At 43.3% G+C, this 26,412-nt stretch overlaps 1 protein-coding gene across 7 annotated transcripts in view; it reads left to right on the top strand.

The window, feature by feature from the left end:
* Positions 1-26,412, top strand: part of zc3h13 (zinc finger CCCH-type containing 13) — a 92,776-nt gene that overhangs the window by 57,107 nt on the left and 9,257 nt on the right. For 5 of the 7 annotated variants that reach the window (XM_078409391.1, XM_078409390.1, XM_078409395.1 and 2 more), the window contains 7 exons: positions 1,345-2,742; positions 4,904-5,095; positions 6,892-7,339; positions 12,268-12,365; positions 13,650-14,648; positions 17,241-17,702; positions 21,001-21,153. In XM_078409391.1, coding sequence (XP_078265517.1) covers positions 1,345-2,742; positions 4,904-5,095; positions 6,892-7,339; positions 12,268-12,365; positions 13,650-14,648; positions 17,241-17,702; positions 21,001-21,153 — 3,750 coding nt within the window. The remainder of the gene's footprint in view (positions 1-1,344; positions 2,743-4,903; positions 5,096-6,891; positions 7,340-12,267; positions 12,366-13,649; positions 14,649-17,240; positions 17,703-21,000; positions 21,154-26,412) is intronic. The other 2 variants (XM_078409392.1, XM_078409396.1) reach the window with 1 other exon arrangement.

Below are 26,412 nucleotides of genomic sequence, written 5' to 3'. Positions count from 1 at the left end.
TTTGGAGGTTGGGTGATACTTTACCGAGGAGTACAAAATAGTGAGGGGCTTAAACAGATGTAACAGGAAAGACATATCAGGTAGGTCAATATCTAGGAAACACACATTTAAAATAATTGTAGATGGACCAAAGGTGAAGGATTATGAAGGTCTGGAACTGTGACAACAAAGGAAATGGAGGCAGAATTCCTCAGCACATTAAAAATATGTACAAAAAACTACTAGGCATGGGACCACGAGTTTTGACGTGGGAATTTTTTCAGATTATTTAGTAATTTTTCAGCTGCCATAAATTTCAATAATAATGATTGAATTCTGTAATTGCTGCGAGAGTAGAAAATGGACTAAATTGTGTTTTTTTTTCATCTGGCACTTTCTTCATTCCAAAACATTTGTGTTTTGTTGACCTATAAATGTCATTTTTACACTTAAAAATTGAAAATATTTAGTTGTAATTTAGTCTCACACTTTCTTTATTTGAATCCTTAAGTGTGTCAATCTCTTATTTTAATTGACAACTAGCTTGCTAGAAGGGGGTCCTTGTATCATGGCTCATTGGAGAATCATATAAAATCATTCAAAACTTGATAAAAGGATGAGATTTTAAGTTTATTTCCCATTTCCTTGTATGCTTCTTTAATCTGACCAAAACTTCTCCAAGTTGAGAGCATCCTTGCCTATTTCATGATTGCAGCCATGTTTTTTCAAATGTGGATGTTTGACCTGTCTCCATGATAATTCATTAACCCCTTTTGATGTACCCTGTACTTTGTACCATGAACTTTTATTAAATTCTGTCTGACCCATTTGACTTGAAAAAGAGGTAGTAATGTCAACTCCCGTGTCTGTTACAAATTCACAAGTGCCATCCCTTTAGGAATGTCTTGAAAGCCAGCCACCAATCATTATGTTCCATTATTTTGACGAGTGTATGCTCAAAGCGGAGGATAAATTATATCCTGATATTCAAATTAAACCAATGCATTTCACTGATTTTAATATCTTTGTCACAAGATTAATTCATTTTTATATTAAATTGATACATTAGTATAGTGACACTTCTGTTTGTTTGACAAACAGAATTTATATTTTTGGACTTTGACTAAAATAGAACCATCAATTTTATTAAATTACTAAGAAGTGATTAAATAACTATTAATCAGCATTGTTTTATCTAATGGTTTTCCTGTTTTGGCTGCAGATGTCACACTGCTCTCTAGTGCATTAGGATTTTACTGCCTTATAACTTGGGATCATCCACATCTTTAAACAAGTTTAATTAGCTTGCCCTCATCGTTAATACGGGATATTTTGTTTAGATACTAATGCAGATTTTCTTCTCAGGAAGCAGAGGAAAACGGGACCGAGAAAAGGAGAGCAAGGATATTCGAGACCGGCGAGGCTATGAACTGGATCAGAGTGTACTCCAAGAAAGAGATGAGCGCACAATCAGGGATACGCGTGATAACAGAAACAATCGGGATCATAAAGAAGTGAAAGACAACACTGAGCGCAGAGAGACCAGAGAATCTCATGAGATTCGTGAGACAAGAGATACTCGAGATTACAAGGAGAGCAAAGACACTCGAGATTACAAGGAGAGTAAAGACTCTCGAGATGTGAGAGAGTCTCGTCCTAGCCGTGATACTCATGACTACCGAGAGAGCAGGGATTCTCATCGGAAAGACGAACAGCATCATGAAGACCGCAGTTACAACCGGAGTCATGGCAGAGATGAAAGTTCCCGGACTGATGTCAAGAATGATCGTCAGAGTGAAGTGAGGATTGAAGGCAGGAATGAATCCAGGGGTGATGTTCGCAGTGAGATCAGGGGTGACAGTCGGTGTGAGGCTAGGGGAGATGGTCGCAGCGAGTCCAGGGTAGAGCTTCGCAGCGAGACCAGGGGTGAAAGCCGGAATGAGGCCAGAGGAGATGGTCGCGGCGAGTCCAGAGGAGACAGCAAGATCGATGCAAGGGGAGACAGCAGGAGCGATGCCAGGGTAGACAGCAGGAGCGATGCCAGGGTAGACAGCAGGAGCGATGCCAGGGTAGACAGCAGGAGCGATGCCAGGGTAGACAGCAGGAGCGATGCCAGGGTAGACAGCAGGAGCGATGCCAGGGTAGACAGCAGGAGCGATGCCAGGGTAGACAGCAGGAGCAATGCCAGGGTAGACGGCAGGAGCGAGACCAGGGGAGACAGCAGGAGTGATGCCAGAGGAGACAGTAGGAGTGACGCCAGAGGAGACAGTAGGAGTGACGCCAGAGGAGATGGCAGGAGCGATGCTAGGGGAGACAGCAGGAGCGATGCCAGAGGAGACAGCAGGAGTGATGCCAGAGGAGACAGCAGGAGTGATGCCAGGGGTGACGGCAGGAGCGAATCCAGGGGAGACAGCAGGAGCGGATCTAGGGGAGACAGCAGGAGCGATGCCAGGGGAGACGGCAGGAGCGAGACCAGGGGAGATGCCAGGGGCGATGGCAGGAGCGATGCCAGAGGAGATGGCAGGAGCGATGTCAGGGGAGATGGCAGGAGCGATGTCAGGAGCGATGTCAGGGGAGACAGCAGGAGCGATGCCAGGGGGGACAGCAAGAACGATCCCAGGGGAGATGTCAGGAGCGAAATCAAGGGAGACAATAGGAGCGATCCCAAAGGAGACAATAGGAGCGAGGCCAGGGGAGATGGCAGGAGCGAGACCAGGAGTGAAAGGGGAGGAAGAGGAAGAGGACCAGAATTAACTGACAAAGGTAAGGTACAATTATTTTCATTTTAATCATTCAGGCCCAATATTCAATTGTTATGCCACGAGCTTTCATATTTCCTGACAGATCTCTGACAGTGAAATCATGAGTATATTCCTATTTATGTAGTGCCAAAAAGAAATCTTCTCTCTTTTATGTCCTTGTGCATACCTTAACTTCTATGGTTTAATTTTTGTTGTTTTTCTATAATTATATGTCTCATTCTATGAATTACCGTTGACTTCATTAAGTAGTTATATTTAAACTAATTTGTTCAGGTTGGTATCGTTAGTATCATGCAAGTAAAGAATTTGTGATCTTTGTTAAATTTCAAAGCTGCCCACCTCATGTATTGCATTTTTCCCAATGTCCTTGGCATTTAAAGAAAAATGTGATCGATTCTTGAATTAAAGCCAATAAAAATGTACAGAGAGACATTTGTTGTCTCACTAAAGCTCCTCATGAGGAGCTGAATTTAATAGCTGGATCCATGTAGCTTTGAACAGGTGGTGTTCTATATGTAGAGGTTGACCTACATTTTCAACAGCAGAAAAATGACCAGAAGTGAGAATCCCCGAGCTTGGAATTAGGAACGGAGCTACAACTTGGGTGGCTGATTTATAAACAAATTATGAGTGGTACCATGAGTAAAGCAAGCATTTGAAAAGAGGTCATCTTGACACACTCATGGTTTCCCAAAGTCAAGAGCAACTGAAAATCAAGACAATAGTCATCAACATCCTGGTGGTTGTGTAAGAAGGAACTGCAGATGCTGATTTAAACCGACGATAGACACAAAAAGCTGGAGTAGCCGACCCGAAACGTCACCCATTCCTTCTCTCCAGAGATGCTACCTGGCCCGCTGAGTTACTCCAACTTTTTGTGTCCTAACATCCTGGTTGTTGCTGTGTATGAGATTGCCCAAACTTAGCCATCGAAGGTGAATGCTGCCAACAGTCGAGAGATGTATTTATAATAGAAAACCTAAAACATGATTCCTTGGTCTCATCTGCACTGCATCATGAGTCTTGGTTTCAAATGGGCATCAATACTATGGGCATGTAATCTAGGCGGATACTTCAGTCTTCATAGAGTCATACAGTGTGGAAACAGGCCTTTCAGCCCAACTTGTCCACACCGGCCAACATGTCCCAGCTACACTAGTCTCACCTGTCTACATTTGGCCCATATCCCTCTAAACCTGTCCCGTACCCCTCTAACTGTTTATTAAATGTTACGATAGTCCCTGCCTCAACTATCTCTGGCAACTCATTCCATACACCCACCACCCTTTGTATGAAAATGTTACCCCTCAGATTCCTATTAAATTTTTTCCACCACCTTAAACCTATGTCCTCTGGTCCTTAATTCCCCGACTCTGGGCAAGAGAGTCTGTGCATCTACCAATCTATTCCTCACATTTTTATACACCATTTTTTTACACCTCTATAGATCACCCCTCATCCTCTTATGCTCCAAAGAATAGAGTCCCAGCCTACTCAACCTCTCCCTATAGCTCAGACCATCGAATCCTGGCAACATCCTTTTGCTGAGGAATTTTGCCAAACAAAGTGATTTAAATGAAAAAAGTTCTCATGCATGAAATAGAAAGACAGAAAATGCTGCAAAGATTCCATAGGTCGGTAGCATCCATAAAAATAGAAATAGAAGTAACTTTTCAGATCGAAGATCCTTTCAAATACACATATAAACTAGTTTTCTGACTTTGTTGAATTTGATATTGATTCCCATGCAAAAATGCTGTTCCTCAATCTTTTGTTGTGCCTTGTTGGAAGAGTATAGAAACCACAGACAGGTCAGAGTGGGATGAAGAATTAAAGTGAGAGGTGTTTATCCAAATGAAATAAGTACAGAATTGTCATACTACAAAAATGCTATCACAGATGAAGCTACTGTTCATGTATAGGGATGATTCACATCTGGGAAGGAGTTTGAGGAAGAAAAAGGCATACAACAATGTTTTTGACAACCTCCCGTTTTGTGTTCTGGTAAATTTATTTTTGTTTGTTCATGGAGATTTATGGGTTTTTTTTAACTCGTACCTTTATAGTAACGCTCAAAGATAGTGTTATTAAGTGAGTCTGCTGTGTTTCTCACGAAAGTCTTCATTTTGTACTACAAAATAATTAAAACTTGATTGCTCCAGGGAGCCGAGGAGCAACCAGAGGCGCACAATTTGACACACATGGCACGAGCAATAATTACCATGAAAACTGGGATACAAGAAGTGGATACACAGAAAGAGATCGAAATGATCGAGACCAAAGCAGAGATGCATCCTTTGACAGACGTGGCCATACGGAAAGGGAAAAGCGTGAAAACAGAGATAGAGAGAGAGGTAAAAAGAATGTTTATTTATATGCTTGTATTTTTGTTTATCCTGGATTTAGCAACAATTCACAAGGGCAGAGATGGGAGGTGTTCTTCCTGATTTGGAAATATGTGGTCAGAAGTCAACCCCAGTTGGATGCGATGGCGATGATGTGTATAGTCTGATTTAGCCTGAGTCTGTGGTCGCAAGAGAACAATTGGTGATGGTAGCCAAAGAAAATGGCTTTTCAGTATTTAACTAGAGCGTCTTTTGGTCATGAAGGATTGAATATCATCGAAACAATACAGCAAATGAGAACCAATGGAAGAGTTGAGGGACTATTTTTTCCTTTTTCTTTCTCCTTTCTTTCTCTTCTTTTCTTTCTCTTCTTTTCTTTCTTTCTTTTCTTTCTTTCTTTCTTTCTTTCTTTCTTTCTTTCTTTCTTTCTTTCTTTCTTTCCTTTGTCTTTCCTTCTCTGTCTTTCCTTCTCTTTCTTTCCTTCTCTTTCTTTCCTTCTCTTTCTTTCCTTCCCTCTCCTTCTCTCTCTCTCTTTCTCTCTCTATCTTTTTCTTTCTCTCTCTATCTTTTACTTTCTCTCTATCTTTTACTTTCTCTCTTTCTTTTTCTTTCTCTCTCTCTTTTTCTTTCTCTCTCTCTCTTTCTTTTTCTTTCTCTTTCTTTTTCTTTTTTATTTATCTTTCTTTTTATTTATCTTTCTTTTTCTTTCTCTCTCTTTCTTCCTTTCTCTTTTTTCTCCTCTCTCTCCTCTCCCTCCTCTCTCTTCTCATTTTTGTCTCGTTTCTGCTCTGTCTTTTCTGCTCTGTCTCTGTCTATTTGCTGCTCTCTGTCTCTTTGCTGCTCTCTGTCTCTTTGCTGCTCTCTGTCTCTTTGCTGCTCTCTGTCTCTTTTCTGCTCTCTGTCTCTTTTCTGCTCTGTCTCTTTTCTGCTCTGTCTCTTTTCTGCTCTGTCTCTTTTCTGCTCTGTCTCTTTTGTGCTCTGTCTCTTTTGTGCTCTGTCTCTTTTCTGCTCTGTCTCTTTTCTGCTCTGTCTCTTTTCTGCTCTATGTCTCTTTTCTGCTCTATGTCTCTTTTCTGCTCTGTCTCTTTTCTGTCTCTCTCTCTTTCTGTCTCTTTCTAAATGGGAAATATCTCCCCTTCACTCTCCCCCTTCACTCTCCCCCTTCACTCTCCCCCTTCACTCTCCCCCTTCACTCTCCCCTTCATTCTCCCCTTCACTCTCCCCCCTTCACTATCCCCCCCTTCACTATCCCCCCCTTCACTATCCCCCCCTTCACTCTCCCCCCTTCACTCTCCCCCCTTCACTCTCCCCCCTTCACTCTCCCCCCTTCACTCTCCCCCCTTCACTCTCCCCCCTTCACTCTCCCCCCTTCACTCTCCCCCCTTCACTCTCCCCCCTTCACTCTCCCCCCCTTCACTCTCCCCCCTTCACTCTCCCCCCTTCACTCTCCCCCCCTTCACTCTCCCCCCCTTCACTCTCCCCCCCTTCACTCCCCCCCTTCACCCTCCCCCCTTCACTCTCTCTCTCTCCCCCTCTGTCTCCCCCCCCCCCATATTATTTGCCTTTGTGACTCATTTAGAATCCATGAAAAATGCCAGAGATAATTTTATTTTTTTAAGATGACTTGGGAACACTTTTGGTTTGTGGGTTGGGGGATATTTTACAATATTAACTCTCAAATGGGACTTAGGTACTTGCTTATCACTGACAGAGTAAGACTAATTAGATATACATATTCTCTACGGCAAGTTTCATTGACTCTACAGAACTTGTTTTTTATTATTTCATGTATATTTATTTTGCAGACCACACAATTAACACTACTACTCGACATCTAGGGAGGACAGATGATCACGACCATGATGAGAAAAAGGATGAGCGGCGTTCAGATCGTGAAGACAGGCGTGATGATAGACTAAGGGAAAGAGACCGTGACAAAGATCGTGATAGAGACCGAGAGCGAGAAAGGGAAAGAGAACTGGAGAGAGAGCGTGAAAGAGTCCGTGAACGAGATCGAGAAAAGGAACGAGAACGAGAGAGGGGCAAGGAGAGAGAGCGGGAAAGGGAGAGAGATAGAGAGAGAGAACGGGACAGAGAAAAGGAAAGGGAGAGAGTTAAAGAGAGGGACAGGGAGAGAGAGAAACAAAAGGACTGGGATGAGAAAGATAAAGCAAGAGATGAACGCAAAGATAAAAAGGACGATCAACGGGAGGAGCGGGATTTTCGAGAAAGTCATGGGCAAAGAAAAACAAGGTATGTTGATTCAAAGTATATTTCTAAATGTAATCTGTGGGCTGTAACTGAATGTTCCATGTCATTTCCAAAACTATTTAAAGACAAATTAAGTAATACATGGGAGTGATAATCTGGAATTAACAGAATAATTAGTCCAAATTCATGAGAATGTAAGAATTAAGATCAGGGGTAGGTCATCTGGTTCCTAATAGCTGCTTTGTTGTTAAGGAAGTGTAAGGAAATAACTGCAGGTGCTGGTACAAATCAACGGTATTTATTCACAAAATGCTGGAGTAACTCAGCAGGTCAGGCAGCATCTCAGGAGAGAAGGAATGGGTGATGTTTCGGGTCGAGAAAATCCCAGATTTCCCATCTTCTGTGAAGAAACCTCCCCTCATTATTTGTAACTAGAAGTGAAATACGGGTGATTCCTGCATTACAGCAACTTGGATAGTGTAAATTTCCCCTTACAGAATTCACAAACCACTAATCAAAGCTTTGAGATACAGAGTAAAATTTGCTCTCGTGAAATTTGTGTAGATAAATCTTTCCTTTTATTTCAACTTGCGTTTCTTGACGCATGCACAATTGACGTGCACAATTTAACCTACAAGGGGGAAGGTGAAATCGGATGTGTCGGTTTTACAACTGAGCAAAAGAGACTACTGAGGCATGAGGGAGGAGCTGCCAAAGATTGACCTGAAATGGGCTTTAGTAGTAATGACGGTAGAGCAGCAATGGCAGGAATTTCTGTGGATAATTTGGAAGGTGCAGGATCATTTCATTCCAAAGAGGAAGAAAGATTCCAGGAGGAGAATAAGATGACCATGGCTGACAAGGGAGGTCAAGGACAACGTAAAAGCAAAAGAGAAGACATATAACATTGCAAAGATTAGTGGGAAGTCAGAGGATTGGGATGTTTAAAAAAAAAAAACAACAACATGTAACTAAAAGGACATTATGGAGAGAGAAGATGATGTACGAATGTAAGCTAGCCAATAATATAAAGGCGGATAGTAAGAGTTTCTATGGATATATAAAGAGTAAAAAAGAAGCAAGCGTCGATGTTGGGCCACTGGAGAATGATACAGGAGAAGTGATAATGGGAAATCAAGAAATGGCAGTGAATTGAATAACTTTTTTGCATCAATCTTCACAGTGGAAAACACTAACAGTGGGCCTCCAATCCTAGAGAGTCAGGGGGTGGAAGTTAGTGGAGTGGCAATTACTAAGGAGAAGGTGCTAGGAAAACTGAAAGGTCTGAGGGTGGATAAGTCACCTGGACTGGATGGACTGCACCCCAGAGTTCTGAAGGAGGTGGCCTCAGAGATTGTGGAGGCATTAGTTGAGATGTTTGAAGAATCACTAGAGTTATGAGTGGTTCCTGAAGATTGGAAAATTGTGAATATCACCCCGCTGTACAAGAAGGGAGCAAAGCAGAAGAGTGGAAACTATCGGCTGGTTAGCCTGACTTTGATGGTTGGTAAGATTTTAGAATCAACTAGACCAAGTGGACCCGTTGGGCCCATTCCTCGTAGAGGGGGGACAGGGAATGGGAGAGGGTGTGATGAGTGAGCCCTGGATCCAAAGCCTCTCCTGTATTGGTGTAGCACCCTCAACCTCCCCCACTCAACCCCCCTTATCCCCCCCTCCTCCCCCCACTGACCCACTCCATCCCCCCTACCCACCCCCACTTGCCCCTCCCATGCCCCCACCCCCACTTGCCCATCCCCTACCCCCACTCCCCCCAGCCCTGCCCCCACTCCCATTTTCCCCTCCCCACCCCTATTCCCCCCTCGCCCCCATCTCCCTGCCCATACCCCACTCTCCCCCCCACCCCCAATCTTCCCTCCTCCCTACCCCCACTCTCCCCACCCCCACTCTTCCCTCCTCCCCGCCCCCACCCTGCCCTCCTCCCCACCCCCACTCTCCCCCCGCCCCCTCCTCCCCCACTCCCTCTTTCCCCCACTCTCTCCTCCCCCACCCACTCTCCCCTCTTCACGATCCCCACTTTCCCCTGCCCCGCACTGTCCCCCTTCCCTCCTCCCCCCACTCCCACTCTCCCCAACCCCCTTCCCCCCACCCCCACTCTCTCCTCCCCTCCGCCTCCTCCCCCACTCCCCTCCACACACTCGAACCCCCCCCCTCCTGCGGGCCCGGCATCCGTGCGAGGGGGGAGAGGAAAGGGGAAAGACACTGAGCACGGCACTGTCGTCAGTCGGGCGGGTGCCTCTCCCCTCTTCCCCACCCCCACTCTCCCCTGCCCCGCACTGTCCCCCTTTCCACCCCCACTCTCCCCTGCCCCGCACTGTCCCCCTTCCCACCCCCACTCTCTCTTACCCTGACCCCCAACCCCCTCACCTCCACACTCCCCTACCCCCACACCCACTGTCCCCTTTCCCCCACCCCTCCTCCTCCCACTCTCCCCGACCCCCTACCCCCACTGTTCCCCCCACTGACCCCTCCACCCCCACTGCCCCTCCCCCCACCCCCTCCTCCTCCTCCCCCCACTCTCTCTTCCCCCACCCCAATTCTCCCCTCCCCCCACACCCACTCTCCCCTACCCCCACCCCAACTCTCCTCCTCCTCCCCCCTCGCCCACTCTTCCCCCTCCCCTCCACCCACTCGGTCGCCACTCCCCTCCTGGGAGCAGTTGGCTGCGAAAGGCACTTACCTGTGCCCGTGCGTTCAACGCTGACTGCCGACATGCGAGCCTCGGGCGAGGTGAGAGGGGGGAGGTGCGAGGGGAGGGGAGAGGGAATGACTGAGGCTGGGCGGGTGGCGGAGCTGCCGGCGGCCATCTTGTTTTGGCGAGTGAGGAGCAAATGAAGTTGAACGTGGAGCATTGTGACGTCATGCGCTGAGGAGTTTCAGGGAATGGGTTAGAAAGTGATTTTTTAAACTTTAAAATGTCTGTAGCTTTATAAATGTAGCTTCAATTTGAATGAGAGTTGTCAGATTATGCCCAGGATAATGATGAGTAACGTGGTGCAAAAATTGTGGCGCTATGGTGTACCGTTTTGGCTGTGCGAAGCACCAAAGTTATGGTATGCACAAACACACATACACACAGACAGAGAGTTTTAGTAATATACTAGACCAAGTGGACCCGTTGGGCCCATTCCTCATAGAGGGGGGGGCAGGGAAGGGGAGAGTGTATGATTGAATGAGGCCTAGACCCAAGGCCTCTCTTGTATTTTAGCACCCTCAACCCCCTACTCAATCCCCCCCTCCTCCCCCTACTAACCCACTCCATCCCCCCTAGCCACCCCCACTTGCCCCTCCCCTGCCCCCACCCGGGATCGCGGGGGGATGGAGTGGCTGAGTGTTAGACCAATGCAGTAAAGGTTTGGGGGAGTTTCCAAGGGGGTTCAGGGGGGATGAATTGGGTGAATGGAGGATGGAAGAGAGGGGGGGATAATGGGGCTGGGGGATGGAGTGGGTGAGAAGAGGATAAGGGGGTGGGTTGTGGGGGGGGTGATAAGGAGTTGAGGGGGTGTGGATGGAGTGGGTGAGTGGGGCTCTTGAAAAAAAAAACCTGAAACCAATTTAAGTTCATGCAGCACAGGTTTGGGGGAGTTTTAAGGGGGATTAAGGGGGGAATGGAGTGCGTGAGTGGGGCTCAGAAGAAAAATCCTAAACACAATTTCAGTTAATGCAGGAGAGGTTTGGGGGAGTTTTAATGGGGGGTTGAGGTGGGAATGGAGGGGGGTTGAGGTGGGAATGGAGGGGGGTTGAGGTGGGAATGGAGGGGGGTTGAGGTGGGAATGGAGTGCGCTCCCCCTCCTCCTCCTCTTTCCCCCCCCCCCCTCCTCCTCCCCCCCTCTCCCCTTCCTCTCCTCCTCCCTCCTCCTCCTTTCCCCTCTCCTCCTCCCCCCCTCCAGAAATCGAAGGTGCAAAGTGACTTAGGCATGCTGGTGTCGGACTCCCAAAAAGTTAATTTGCAAGTCGAATCGTAAGGAAGGAAGGCAAATTCAATGCTCGCATTTATATCAAGAAGAAAAACAGATGTAATGCTGAGGCTCTATAACGCGCTGGTCAGGCTGCATTTGGAGTGCTGTGAGCAAATTTGGGCCCCATATCAAGGAAGGATGTGCTGGCTCTGGAGAGGAGGTTTACAAGAACGATTCCAGGAATGAATGGGTTAGCATATGATGAGCGTTTGACAGCACTGGGCCTCTACTCGCTGGAATTTAGACGGTTGAGGGGGGACCTCATTGAAACTTACAGAATAATGAATGGCATAGATGGAGTGGATGTGGAAAGGATGTTTCCACTGGTGGGAGAGTCTAGGACCAGAGGTCATAGCCCCAGAATTAAAGGGCGCTCTTTTAGAAAGGAGGTGAGGAGGAACTTCTTTAGTCAGAGGGTAGTTAATCTGTGGAACACATTGCAGAGGCCTGTGGAGGCCAAGTCAGTGGATATTTTTAAGGCAGAGATAGACAAATTCTTGATTAGAACGGGTGTCAAGGGTTATGGGGAGAAGGCAGGAAAATGGGATTAGGAGGCAGAGATCTGCCATGATTGAATCATGTAGACTCGATGGGCCGAATGGCCTAATTCTACTCCTATAACGTGACATAGCTCCTTCTTACCAAAAATTGCAATTGTGGCCGGTTTTCCAGGAACGCAAACCTCTTCCCCTCCTCTCATAATACAGGAGGTGCCTGTAAGTAGTAATTGCAACCTGGACTTTAATTAAATGTTTGAGCGGCTACCTTATCTCTTTTCCGAATAACATTAGTAGGAATCATTTTCTTGTAAGTCAAATGTATATGACATGGCTGCCCGACACTAGATTTGGTGTGCTGTGAGTTAATTCCCATGTTGATTTTTAGTTTTATGCACCAAAACTGTCCTTATGTCCCAAACTGGTCAAGTAATTAGAGTTTACAAGTTACTGTGTACCCATGAAGTGAATGTATTTCTGATTATGTATTTGCAAGAAAACGTCCTCGGACAGAAAGCAGCCCGAGTCCAATGGCAAAGCGAGCCCGTGACGAATCTCCTGATAGTGATACCTACAACAGTAGTGAAGAGAGAAGTAAGTCTGAACATGTTTGCATGCAGAGTAGTAACGGGTTAATAATATATAAATTCCCTAATCAGCTCCTGGTATTCCTCAAATGATATCCTGCAAAACATTGTTTTCACGGCATCCTTTTTGGTGTTTAATATGTTGTAAAATGTTTTGTAAGGAATTATAATAGATCAGAAAAATCTGGTCTTATTGATTTGTCCTCCATGAGAAATAATTGCAAATGACTTGTTCAGGGTGTGTTGGAATTTTATAGTCACAGAATTTTGAAATTTAATATTATGTTCAAACTTAATTCATTAAGGAGAAGTAAGTCTTTGGGTCAAAGGCTTGAAGCATGAACACTGTATGCAGCTTTTAGTACGGGCATATTTTAATTACATTTTATGGTTAAAAAAAAAGATTAATTAGGCTCCATTTGTATTATGTAATGATTGCCAAAAGTCCTTTTTTATTTTCTTAATTTATTCCTTAATTTCAATCACTATTAATGTTTTTTTATTATTCTACATGGACACCAAAGCGTTCCATAGATGTGGTAGCAGAGATGTGTTTCGTTTCGCTGAACACCTTCGCTCAGTATGCCTGAACCCACCTGATCTCCCAGTTGTTAAACACTTTAATTCCCATTCCCACACTGGCTTTCTTCTTCAAAGTTACTCCAGCATTTTGTGTTTATCCACACTGACCTTTCTGTCCTAGGCCTCCTCCATTGTCAGAGTGAGGCCAAACACAAATTGGAGGAACAGCATCTCATATTTCGCTTGGGCAGCTTACAACCCAGGGATATGATTATTGATTTCTCTAACTTCAAGTAACCCCTGCATTTCCTCTCTCTCCATCCCTCCCCCACCCAAGTCACACCAGCTTTTCGTTCTCACCTAGAAAACAGCTAACAATGGCTTGCTTCCTTTATCATTGTTACTTTTTTGCATATCTTTCATTCATTTGTTCTATATCTCTCTACATCATCGTCTATATCTCTCGTTTCTCTTTCATAGAAACATAGAAAATAGGTGCAGAAGTAGGCCCTTCTAGCCAGCACTGCCATTCAATATGATCATGACTAATCATCCAAAATTTCCCGTGACTTTCAGTCTGAAGAAAGGTCTCGACCCGAAACATCGCCCATTCTCTCCAGAGATGCTGCCTGTCCCGCTGAGCTACTCCAACATTTTGTGGCTTTGAGAATGTTGTTTGGTGGAGGAACACAATAATTGTAATGCCAATTAATATCAAGGTTAGGTGGTTACAGTCTTGTTGGAAATGATGATTGCATGTTTGTTCTAGGTGAAAAGCATCGGTTATTAAGTCAGGTGGTACGCCCACAAGATTGTCGGTCAGTCAGTCCTCCACGTGTTATTGAAGATAGAACAAGCAGCTGGAAAGATGATGACAGGAAGTCAGACAAAAAGGAAAGCACAAGGAAGCGTGATGACCATACTATAAGAGAAAGAATATCTTCAGGGGACAAGCAAAGAGAGCACATTGTGGATACTGTTGAAAGTTCACGAAGCAGAGAATCTGACAGTACTACACACCCCGTTGGCGATGATAGACAAGGACTGACAGCAAAGCATGAACAGAACAAGAAAAAGAACAAAGGACAGCGCAAGTCTCAAAAGAAAAACAAAAAAGATGATGATTGTGGATCCAAAAAATACATTGCTGAGCCCTTAGTAGAAACAGTTTTGTCACCCAGGAAAGCATCAAAGAAGAAAAATGTCGAGAAAAAGCGTAAACGCTCCAAAGGCGATTCAGATGCTTCTGATGAGGAAGTAGTTCCACAAGCAAAAAAGTGGAAGGGCCCTAGAACTCCACCTGTAACAGTAAAGGAAGAATCTGTTGAAGATGTGTCTGAGAAGAGCGCTGAAGGAAATGCCCAGGGAGGGGGTGATGTTGTTTTCAGTGATTGGTCAGATGAAGATGTGCCAGATCGAGAAGAAAGTATAATTTCTGACAAGAGCGTTGAGGATTCTCGAAGGAAAGTTCAGAGAGCTGAGGTGGAAAAAATAGAAGCACCTACCGTGGCTGACAGTCGTCCATGTAAAACAGATGAGCACAAACGGAGCAGCAGCCTTGGCAGCAATCGCAGCCAGACTTCGAGCCGTTTACGGTCACCATCAAACGAATCTACGCATCGCAGTGGAGATGATCAGAGTGGCGGGAAGAAACTACCGCATGGAACTGCAAGAGATGGGCAGAAGTACAGAAATATTGAACCTTGTGAACGTAAATCTCGAATAGATCAACTCAAACGTGGAGAGCCCAGCCGCAGCACCTCCTCAGGTAACATAAGAATATCGCCTCTCCATGGCATGTTAAATGTGAGCAGTAATACATGCCAAAGTAAATATTTATGTTTTTATGTCCAATAATCACAACAATATGGAACATGAGAATTTTAGAAAATAGTATCTTATAGAAACATATAAAATTATAAAAATCTTATAGGAAACACATAAAATTATAAAATTTTATGAGGACTGTACAAGCTAGATGCAGGAAAAATGTTCCCAATGTTGGGCGAGTCCAGAACCAGGGGCCACACTCTTAGAATAAAGGGGAGGCCATTTAAAACTGAGGTGAGAAAAAAAAAATCACCCAGAGAGTTGTGAATTTGTGGAATTCTTTGCCACCGAGGGCAGTGGAAGCCAAATCACTGGATGGATTTAAGAGAGAGTCAGATAGAGCCTCTAGGGGCTAGTGGAATGAAAGGATCTGGGGAGAAGGCAGGCACGGGTTATTGATTGGGGATGATCAGCCATGATTACAATGAATGGCGGTGCTGGCTCAAAGGGCCGAATGGCCTCCTCCTGCACCTATTTTCTATGTTTCTATGTAGTAACTAGAGTTGGCTACTTTTTTTCGAAAGCCAGCCCAGCCAGCATTCAATTTGATCATAGCTGATCAGGTTCTGGTCTTAACTCCTCTTCTATGCCATGTTACAAATTGAGGTCAGAGATTCAGGAGAATGAAAATGAGAGTCATGGCTTGGGGCCCTAGTGGTGTAGGAATTTCTAGTCAACATTACGGATTTCATTGCCACTTTGGCTTAGGATCATAGTTTCAGATGGATGAATTCCAGTTTCTAGTACCAGGGCTGCTGCATTGTTTAGTCAGACAGACTGATTGGTCAATCCGTGTACCTTGGGATAGTTTGGATGACATCTTTGCCATCCGATGTCATTGTAAAATTGTTGCCTCCCTTTGTCACCGTGAACGTAGAAAGTTGATTCAATACAGCACTAACCAAGGTACCAGTGTATAAACAAACAGACTTCTGGCTTCTTTTAGTGCTCATAGTCCTCCGCTTCGAAAACAGGTTTGAACAGAATCCTCAAAGTTGAGGGCTCAGAGCCTTAAAACAAGCCTTGTGGGGCAGCCAAGGGTGTAAATAATAAATAATAATTATGTGACTACTCTACAGGAAACCTGCTTTCTGCAGACTCTCTTGCAGCAATAAGTCACCCATGGAAGTGTAGATTGGCCTGGGGCAAACGATTTTGCCGCCCAACATTGGGACATGGAGTTTAATTTAGATAAATATGCAGTGTTGAATTTTGGGGAATCAAATTAGGGTAGGGCCTTTTCAGTGAGCAGCAAGGCCCTGGAGAGTATTGCAGAGCAGAGGAATCAATGAGTACAAGTACATAGTTCCCTAAAGGTGTCATTAAACAGGGTGATGAAGTAGGCTGGCCTTCATCAGTAAGAGAAATAAAAATGGAAGCTGGGACATTAATGTTATACCCATACAAAATGCTGTTGAGACTATACTGGAGTATTGTGTTCAGTTTTGATTACCCTGCTAAGGATGGGTGCCATTAAATTGGGAAGGCGCAGAGAAGATTTATGGGCATGTTGCCAGGGCGTGAAGCCCTGAGCTATAAGGAGAGGTTGGGCAGGCTAGGACTTTATTTCTTGGAGTGTAGGAGGCTGAGGGATGATCTTATAGGGGAATATAAAATCATGAGAGGAATAGTAGGGTGAATGCACATCATCTTTTTCCCAAGGTAGGGGAATGAGAACTAGAAGACATAGGTTTAAAGTGAGAAGGGAATGATTTAATAGGAAACTAAGGGGAATTTTTTCTCACAGATAGTAGTGGGTATCTGGAATGAGCTGCTAGAAGAAATAGTTGAGGAGGTTATAATAACAGACATTTAAGAGGCATTTGGACAGGTACTGGGGTAGGAAAGTGGGATATGGGCCAAACACTGGAAAATTCGACTAACTGAGATGGGGCATGTTAGTCAGCATGGACAAGCTGGACCGAAAGGCCTTGTTTCTGTGCGGGATGATTCAATGTCTCTATGGCTCTTAATACAGTGGACAGATTCAAGCTATGGCTTTATTAAAGTTATAATTACCCTTTTTTGCACTGATTCTGTTTGTGTTCTTGTTCCTGGGATCACATCCTGAGCACTAAGTGAGGTACCAGTGTATTATGTTTGGAGGTCACAAAAGATTTCAGAATATCAGTGTAAGATATCACAGATCCTAGCCACCAATTTTGAGCATGATTGCGCAGTAACCATGGCAAGGTCTTGTTTTGATCTAAGAAGTAACTAGTAAAGGCTTCGTATCAGTGTTTCAGCTCACTTGTTTCTAAACTTATCCTAAGCACTTTTTATGTTTAAATATCTGTTTTCTCTGTTTCATTGCTGATTATATACTATTTTAATTGTCACTGATTTATACCACATGAATAAATGGAGCAATCAAATGGGAAAACATGAGATGGTTTCATCATATGGCTGCCTGTGATAGCAGGTGTCGTCTCTTTAATATGGAATACAATAATTAAATGGAAATGGAAAAATAAATTTATGGTTATTTATTATTTTTTTCCTGAGCAATGTGTTCTTGCCACATTTTCAGATCGTCAAGATTCTAGAAGTCACAGTTCTAGACGGAGCTCCCCTGAATCGGATCGACAAGGGCGTTCCAGGACTGGATCCGTTGAGAGCAGAGAAAAGCTTCAGGATAGTGAACATGACCGGGATCGAGAAAGGCGAGAGAGAAGAGAATGGGAGCGGGATGGAGAACATCGGGATTGGGGTAAAAGCAGGGACAGAAATAGAGACAAACGAAGAGAGGTCCTGAAGGAGAAACAGAAACCACCAGCAGAAGTGCCTGATAAAGACAAAGAACGAACTCTGGAAGCTGTTTCCATGTTGGAACAAACCCGAGTAGAACCACGACCAGGAAGAGAAACTGAGAAGCAACTTGAGCAAAATGAATCTGCAGCTGCAGTGACATGTGAAAGAGATGTAAAGGAACCAGTGAAGGACACGGAGAATGAAGAGGTCCACAATGATGAACCTGTTGATAACGTTGAAGGTAGAGTTAAAATGTAAAGATTAATCACAGAATAGAGAATAATCACTTAAAATTGAACTGAGGCCACTTTAGTCAAAGATAAATGCATGAGAGAAAATCATTGGAGAAGCATCCAACCTCTCGTGCTTAGATGTTGAGTAGTGTGCAAATATTTTGAGAGTGTAAATTAGGGGTAAGCTGATTTTTTGGTTTAGTTTAGAGATACAGTGCGGAAACCTGCCCTTCGGCCCACTGAGTCCGTGCTGACCAGATATCCCCGCATATTAACACTATCCTACACACACTAGGGACAATGCTTGACATTTACCATGCCAATTTACCTACATACCTGTATTTCTTTGGAGTGTGGAAGGAAAGCGAAGATCTCTGAGAAAACCCACCCAGGCCACAGGGAGAATGTACAAACTCCGTACAGACAGCACCCATAGTCGGGATCAAACCCGGGTTTCTGGTGCTGTAAGACAGCACCTCCACTGTTGCGTCACCGTGCCGCCCGTCTGGTATGTGGGTTGATAATCAGAGGAGACGTATTTAAAGTAATGGATCGAAGTGTATGAGAATTGTTTTTATATGATCTGAAGGGGTGAAAGAATCAGCTAAATTGGAAATTGAAAAAAGGGAAAGATTCAAGAATATTACAATAACCAGGACAATGACAATTATTAGAGTTGCAGACCGTCACGTCTGTACGCACTGATGGTTTTCATCTTGGATTTTAATACTGGTGCCAGTACGATAATTGATGCATTGATTTTAATTTTCCAAAATTTCCTGGATACAGCAACAGTTACCTGGAAACAAATTTCCTGGATACAGCAAGCTTTACATTGGAACATAGCAAATGTATTCAAAAAGGTAGATAGAAAACAGGTAATTTCAGTTAGCTTAACAGCAGTCATAAGGAAAATGTTAAACACTTTTATTCAGGCATGGTTTTGTGAAATTATATCATGTTTAACCAGTTTTATTGACGATCTTTGTAGAAGAAGTAACGTGTAGTTAATAAAGCGAAAATCAGTGGATATACCTGTTTGGAGGAATGAGAAAGGGGGAGATTTGATTGAAACGCATAAGATCCTGGAGTGTTTCAATAGGATGATGATCAGGGAATGTTTCCTCTTGTGGAAAAAAATTATGAATGTTTGGTACTCTATTCCTCAAAGGGTAATGGACGCAGAATCTTTATGTTTTTTTAAGGCAGAGGTGGTAGATACTTGATAACAGTGGAGATGAAAGGTTACTATTTGTTAACAGGAATGCAGAGTTGAGGTTACAATTAAGCCAGCCATAACTTTATTACATCTGTGGACCAACTTTATTGACTGTGGACCAACTGGCATCTGCCCGGCTCCTAATATGTGTGTTTGTTTTCATTGGTAAGATTTGAAGGGGTTCTGGGTTTTGCACTTTTGGGCAGTTATTTCAAAGAGCTGGAACAGGCATGATCGGTTGAATAGCCACCTTCTGCACTATACAATTATATGATTGGCAGTAGCATGGGAACGCTACTTGTCATGTACAATTTGTGATAATTGGTTATAGAATGGCATTGATAGACATCTGAAGTTGCAAACAGGTCTAGAATTACCTGGTACACATCTTCAAACAAACTATCATCGTTTCAGGTATAGGACTTGAACACACAGTCTTCTTGGTACCAACTGAGCCACAGCTGGCACTTCAATTAAAACTATCTTTCTATAAAGAATAATCCTGGATTTTTATTTTTGGCTTGTTCTTCTCCACCCATTGTGCTTGATAATCTCCTGGTATATTTTATAAGCATTGCCATAAAAGTGATATATTCAGGTTAAATGAGAGTTAAAGACGTGACACAGAGGTGGAAATTTAACTCTTATTTTTGGATGATACTGGAATTTAATATTATTTCTAGTTAGATAGCAAAATTTACAGCAATTATGAAATACTGTCTGATTGTTCTATGGTACAGGAGCGAGGATAGGTAAAAACCACCGCGGATTGGAAGTGTAATTATAATATAACAGATTTCATATTTTTATTTACAAATGTGGATGATGAGTTATCTTTACAAAATTGACAGAGGTTGCCTATTTTTAATTTTTAATTTCTGGAGTATTAATGTTGAGCATGTACATTTTGTAGTGCAACACTCATTTTCCCTGAAATTGTTAGAGTATCAGATTTTAAAATAAACAGAGTCTATTAACAACGCTATGTCAACCATTGATTGAGAGCTGAGGCAAAGCAAGCATTGGGCTTCTCAACGTAAGCAATCGATTATACAGCAAAAAAAAAAAATTTACTCAGAAAAGCTTCACCAGCAGAGAAGCAAACTGCAGCACTTCAAACGAAGCCCAAAAGCAAAAAATATTTCAATTTACTTTGCATCTTTTGGATTGTCAGGACATGTTAAAACCCTTTACTGGTATTTGAAATGTTATCAGTGTTGACATAGTAAAATCCATTTTGTTGTGGCCAGGCTTAGTTGGAGGAAACAATGAAGTCCAGAGGATGTGGTAATGAATGGGATGATGGGGCATGGGTAGTGCAATGTTTTGCAAAAGATTTAAGTAGGGCCAGTGAGATTCACGAGAAGATTTGCTGTCGGGTCGTATCCTATCCTGTTTTCAGGAGAGTATGTTGGAATACTGTCTAGTTTAATTTTCAGATTCAGACAGTTCCAGTAGGGTGAAAACGTGAGACCTGATGATGAAGCCTCACAACTCCAAGGACCAGGTTGGATCCTGACCTCAGGTGCTCTCTATGTTTGTTTATGAGCCCCTCACATTCCCCCCACATCCCACAGATGTGCTGACCAGTGAATAGGCCATTGCATATTACCTCTTGGGCGTGAAAGCATCAAACGGGAGGTAGCTGGTAAGTGGATCCAAAGGAAATTGATGGCATGAGAGAGAAACAGGAAAAATAAGCTGGTGGGTGGTGGGGTGGAATGGGACAGAATGGATTGCTCTGTTGGAATATGGCCTTCTGGGCACTTAATATTATTACCCTAAGCTTATTTAACGGGATAGAACAAATAACTTTTTAATACATTTAAAATAAAAGAATAGGGAGCAACATCACGTAACATGTGGTTAAAGCTAAGAATCACCATGAAGGTGCCACCGACTGCCAATGAACACTGCATCTATCAGTCAGAGATTATTACTAACAGTATTTTACTGTGTCTTAAGTAACAGACGCCACCAAAACAATTGATTTAATTTAATGTACGAGAAATCAAAATGATTGTAAATCAAATGTTTTTTGTTCAATTGTTCCATCAATTTAACCAGCATCGTTTTTGTTATATTAGCAGGTGAGCAAGATGGAAAAGTAGATGATGCCCAGTCATCCATGTCAGGAGCTTGTGAAGAATATGAACCAATTAGTGATGATGAGCTGGATGAGATTCTGAACGATGATGCAGGAAAAAGAGAAGAAAACCAGGATGAAGAGAAAGTATCAGGTAACCTTATTAAACACCGACACTGTTTCTATAAAATGTGTTTTGTGTTGTGTATTTTACAATTTTTTAACAATTAATAACTGCATGGATTAAGAAATGAGGCTATTCAAAATATTTCAATTGAATATCTCCCTTCACAAACTGCCTAAAATGCAAATAGGTAAATTTGTCATACTTAAATGTCCTATTAATTATTTTTAATGGTAAAAGAGTATTGCTATTTACTGTTTGATATTATATCGCAATAGACGCTTTTCCATCACTACAAGCTTAAGTACCTTGTTTCCAATGTCATTGCAGTACACAGGAATTCACTGTATCTTTTCACTGGCATAGTGGGGGGGGGGTTCAAATGGGATAGACAAGGATGGTGTTAAAGAGAAAGAGAGTATAGGAATAATTAAGAAATATCCCAGAATTAATAGGACAGAAAGCTCGCGAAGCAATAGGAGAGAATGGCCAAGTGTAATAGGAATCGATGTGGAAGCTGAGATGAGCTTTTTGTACTATATATGAATGCACAAAGTATAAGAAGTAAAGTGGGTGAGCTTGAGGCTCAGTTAGAAATTGGTAGATATGACATTGTGGGGATTACAGAGATATAGCTGCAGAAGGATCAGGACTGGAAACTGAATATTCAGGGTTATACGTCCTATAGAAAGGACAGGCAGGTGGGCAGAGGAGGTGGGGTAGCTCTGTTGGTGAGGGATGGAATTCAGTCCCTTGCAAGGGGTGGCATTGGGACTGACGATGTAAAGTCACTGTGGACAGAGTTGAGGAATTGTAACGGTAAGAAGACACTAATGGGAGTTATCTATAGACCCCCAAACAGTAGCCTGGATATAGGGTGTAAGTTGCGGCAGGAGTTAAAATTGGCATGTAACAAAGGTTATGCCAGGATTTCAATATGCAGGTAGACTGGGAAAATCAGGTTGGTTCTGGACCACAAGAAAGGAAGTTTGTAGAGTGCCTCTGAGATGGATTCTAAGAGCAGTTTGTACTGGAGCCTACCAGAGAGAAGGCAATTCTGGATTTAGTGTTGATCAATGAACCAGATTTAAGAAGGGAACTCAAGGTAAAGGAACCGCTTGGAGGTAGTGACCATAATATGATTAGTTTTAATCTGCAATTTGAGAGGGAGAAGGTTAAACCAGGAATGTCAGTGTTGCAGTTGAACAAAGGGGACTATGAAGGCATGAGAGAGGAGCTGGCCAAGGTCGAATGGAAAGGGATCCTAGCAGGAATGATGGTGGAACAGCAATGGCAGGAATTTCTGGGCATAATCCAGAAGATGCAGGATCATTTCATTGCAAAGAGGAAGAAAGATTCTAAGGGGAGTAAGATGCAACCGTGGCTGACAAGGGAAGTTAGAGATGGAATAAAACTTTTAAAAAAGATGTATAAGATAGCAAAGAGTAGTGGGAAGCCAGAGGAGTGGGCAACTTTCAAAGAACAACAAAAGTTAGCAAAAAGGGCAATGCGGGCTGAAAAGATGAGGTACGAAGCGAAGCTGGCCAAGAATATAAAGAAGGACAGTAAAAGCTTCTTTAGGTATGTTAAGAGAAGAAGATTAGTAAAGACAAATGTGGGCCCCTTGAAGGCAGAAACGGGTAAAATTATTATGGGTAACAAGGAAATGGCGGAAGAGTTGAACAGGTACTTCGGATCTGTCTTCACTAAGGAAGACACAAACAATCTCCCAGATGTACTAGTGGACAGAGGATCAAGGGAGACATAGGAACTGAAAGAAATTTGCATTAGGTGAGAAATAGTATTGGGTAGATTGATGGAACTGAAGGCTGATAAATCCCCAGTGCCTGATGGTCTGTATCCCAGGGTACTCAAGGAGGTGGCTCAAGAAATCGTAGATGCATTGGTGATCATTTTCCAATGTTCAATAGATTCTGGATCAGTTCCTTTGGATTGGAGGGTAGCTAATGTTATCCCACTTTTCAAGAAAGGAGCGAGAGAGAAAATGGGGAATTATAGACCAGTTAGCCTGACATCGGTGGTGGGGAAGATGCTGGAGTCAATTATTAAAGAGGTAATAATGGTGCATTTGGAGAGCGGTAAAATGATTGGTCCAAGTCAGCATGGATTTGAAGAGGAAATCCTGCTTGACTAATCTTCTGGAATGTTTTGAGGATGTGACAAGTAAAATGGATGAAGGAGAGCCAGTGGATGTAGTGTATCTAGACTTTCAGAAAGCCTTTGATAAGGTACCACACGGCAGGTTGGTGAGCAAAATTAGAGCACATGGTATTGGGGGTAGGGTATTGACATGGATAGAGAATTGGTTGGCAGACAGGAAGCAAAGCGTAGGAATAAACGGGTCCTTTTCAGAATGCAGGCAGGAGAGAGTGGAGTAATAATATAATAAATAATATATTCCTTTATTCGTCCCACACCGGGGAAATTTAGTGTTACAGCAGCAAAGTGGATAGCAAGGGATCATTCATTATAAATAAAAGTAAAGACAAGGATAAATTGTCATCCGTTTACTGTATATTCCTTAACTGTTCCTGTTGACTCATCTGCTGGGAGCAGTGCTGGTTGTGCAGTCTCACAGCAGCGGGAAGGAAGGACCTCGTATATCTCTCCTTCATGCACTTGGGGTGAAGGAGTCTGTCACTGAAGGAGCTACTCAGTGCAGTGACAGTGTCCTGCATGGGGTGGGAGACGTTGTCCAGCAGCGATGTTAACTTTGCCATCATCCTCCTCTCTCCCACCGCCTGCACTGAGTCGAGGGGGCAACAAAGGACAGAGCTGGCCTTCCTGATCAGCTTGTCAAGTCACTTTCCCTCCACCGCTGAGATGCTGCTGTTCCAGCAGACCACTCCATAGAAAATGGCGTAAAAGTGCCGCAAGGCTCGTTGCTGGGGCCGCAACTATTTACAATATATATTAATGATTTGGATAATGGAATTAAAGGTAACACTAGCACGTTTGTGAATGACACAAAGCTGGGTGGCAATGTGAACTGCAAAGAGGATGTTAGGAGGTTGCAGGGTGACGGACAGGTTGAGTGAGTGGGAAGATGCAGTATAATGTGGATAAATGTGAGGTTATCCACTTTGGCGGCAACTATAAGGAGGCGGATTATTATCTCTGGTGTCAGATTAGGTAAAGGGGAAGTGCAACGAGACCTTGGTGTCCTTGTACACCTGTCATTGAAAGTAAGCGTGCAGGTACAGCAGGCAGTGAAGAAAGCTAATGGCATGCTGGCCTTCATAACGAGAGGATTTGAGTACAGGAGCAAAGCAGTCCCATAAATTCACCACAAATATATTTCAATAGTGCTTTATTTGTCACATATGCAACTGCACAGTGAAATTCATTTTGCATTTATTACACATGTGAGCGCTGCCATTTTTCAAAATCTGGTCAGCCTGCCCTCACAATGTACTGGACAGAGTTGGCATGAACCATCGTCCCTCTTCTCACCCGGCCATCTTTGTGTCCCAGGGATGTCTCTTGTAGCCCACCTTGAAGGCGTTGAGGCAAAGAGTTAAGACCAATAGTTTATTTATTTTTAATTTAAAACAATTCTTCCTTCCCCTTCTCCCACCTTCCGTGTGCCCTGCCTAAACTCCCCATTTTTCCCCTTTCATCTATATTCCTTTCACTGGCTTCACAATTCAAACCTCTTTCTCTTTTCATTTCTGGCCTTTGTCTATCAAAAAACCCTCTCATGTGTATCCACCTATCATTTGCCAGGCCCACCCCTCCTCTCTCTCATCAGCCCCCCCCCCCTCCCTGGACCACAATCAGTCTGAAGAAGGGTCCCGATCCAAAATGTCACCGATCCACGTTCTTCAGAGATGCAGCCTGTTCCCGTGAGAAACATTAAGACCATGAACACAACTCTGCACAGGAAATTTTCCTTTTATGAAAATCAAAAAATCTTATGAAAAAGTGTACATTTGTACACTTGGGAGGATGGGTTTCAAGCAGCATCAGATGACTTAATCTGAGCCTAGTTCATTCTTACTTACGTAGTACATGCAGTTTCACTGGTAGATGGCAGTGTTGTCCCTGTGCGTTGGAATGCTAGGGAAACCATACATTGTTATTTCCATCCATTGTTTTTCAGGGTGTTAGACCATAAACAAATCTTTGGAAAATTATGGGTTTCTGCTTAAATTATTACCCATTTGACATGCTTTGCAGAACCCCAAGGATCTAATCCAAAACAATATTACCTTCTCTCACATACAATAAATCTTCACAGTATATATATAATATTTATATATATATAAACTATATTCAGTAATAAACTATTTTTGATCGATTTGCCCTGATATTCTAAGCCAGTGTGTGTCTGCAGTTTCTACATTTACTCCCTTGCAGTCATCGTGCATTTGTTATCTTTTCAATTTTGCATGTCTTACATTGTCAGCTAACCTCAACTGAGGCAGTAATTGGAGGCCCTAAACCGTGGCCCTAATATCCTGGGACGAATAGGTGGAGATGAGATTAGTTATTTCTGACCATAATCAAGGACAAGTTGCATCCTGGCCACTCCCTCTTCTCCTCCTCTCCCATCAGGCAAAAGGTATAGAAGTGTGAAAATGCACACCCCCAGATTCAGGGACAGTTTCTTCCCAGCTGTTATCAGGCAACTGAATCATGCTATCACAACCAGAGCAGTGCTGAACTATTATCTACCTCTTTGGTGACCCTCGGACTATCCTTGATCAAACTTTGCTGGCTTTACCTTACACTAAACGTTATTCCCTAATCATGTATCTATACACTATAAATGGATCGATTGTAATCATGTACTATCTTTCTGCTGACCTGTTAGCATGCAACAAAAGCTTTTCACTGTACCTCGGTACACATGAGAATAAACTAAACTGAAGAACTAGATTGCCCTCTAAAACCAGCAGCCACATGTCAGATGCCTGCCATTTCCAACAAAAGCACTCACCTCTGGCTCCAGAGATGGAGTGCAACGGTAGTAGTTAAAATTAGCAAGATGTGCAACAAAAGAAAGACATTTCCCTGTGGAACTCTTGCAGTAAGTTCTTCAGGGCAATGTTTTCACTTAACCATCTTCAGCTGCTTCACCAATGACCTTCCTTCCATCATAAGGTCAGAAGCGATGGAGTTCATTAATGATTACACAATTTCACTTCCAACTTCCAACTTCTCAGCAAATACATTAATCTGTGCTGCATGCTGCAAAAACCTTGCCCTGAATTTACTCAATGACCGCAACATTTTTGTGTGGCATTAGACTATTTTAGGGCATTT

This window comes from Rhinoraja longicauda, chromosome 12 (assembly GCF_053455715.1).
Source record: "Rhinoraja longicauda isolate Sanriku21f chromosome 12, sRhiLon1.1, whole genome shotgun sequence".
Classification (NCBI taxonomy): Eukaryota; Metazoa; Chordata; class Chondrichthyes; order Rajiformes; family Arhynchobatidae; genus Rhinoraja; species Rhinoraja longicauda.
Note: the sequence above shows the minus strand (reverse complement) of the source record. Positions and strands in the feature narration are given on the sequence as shown.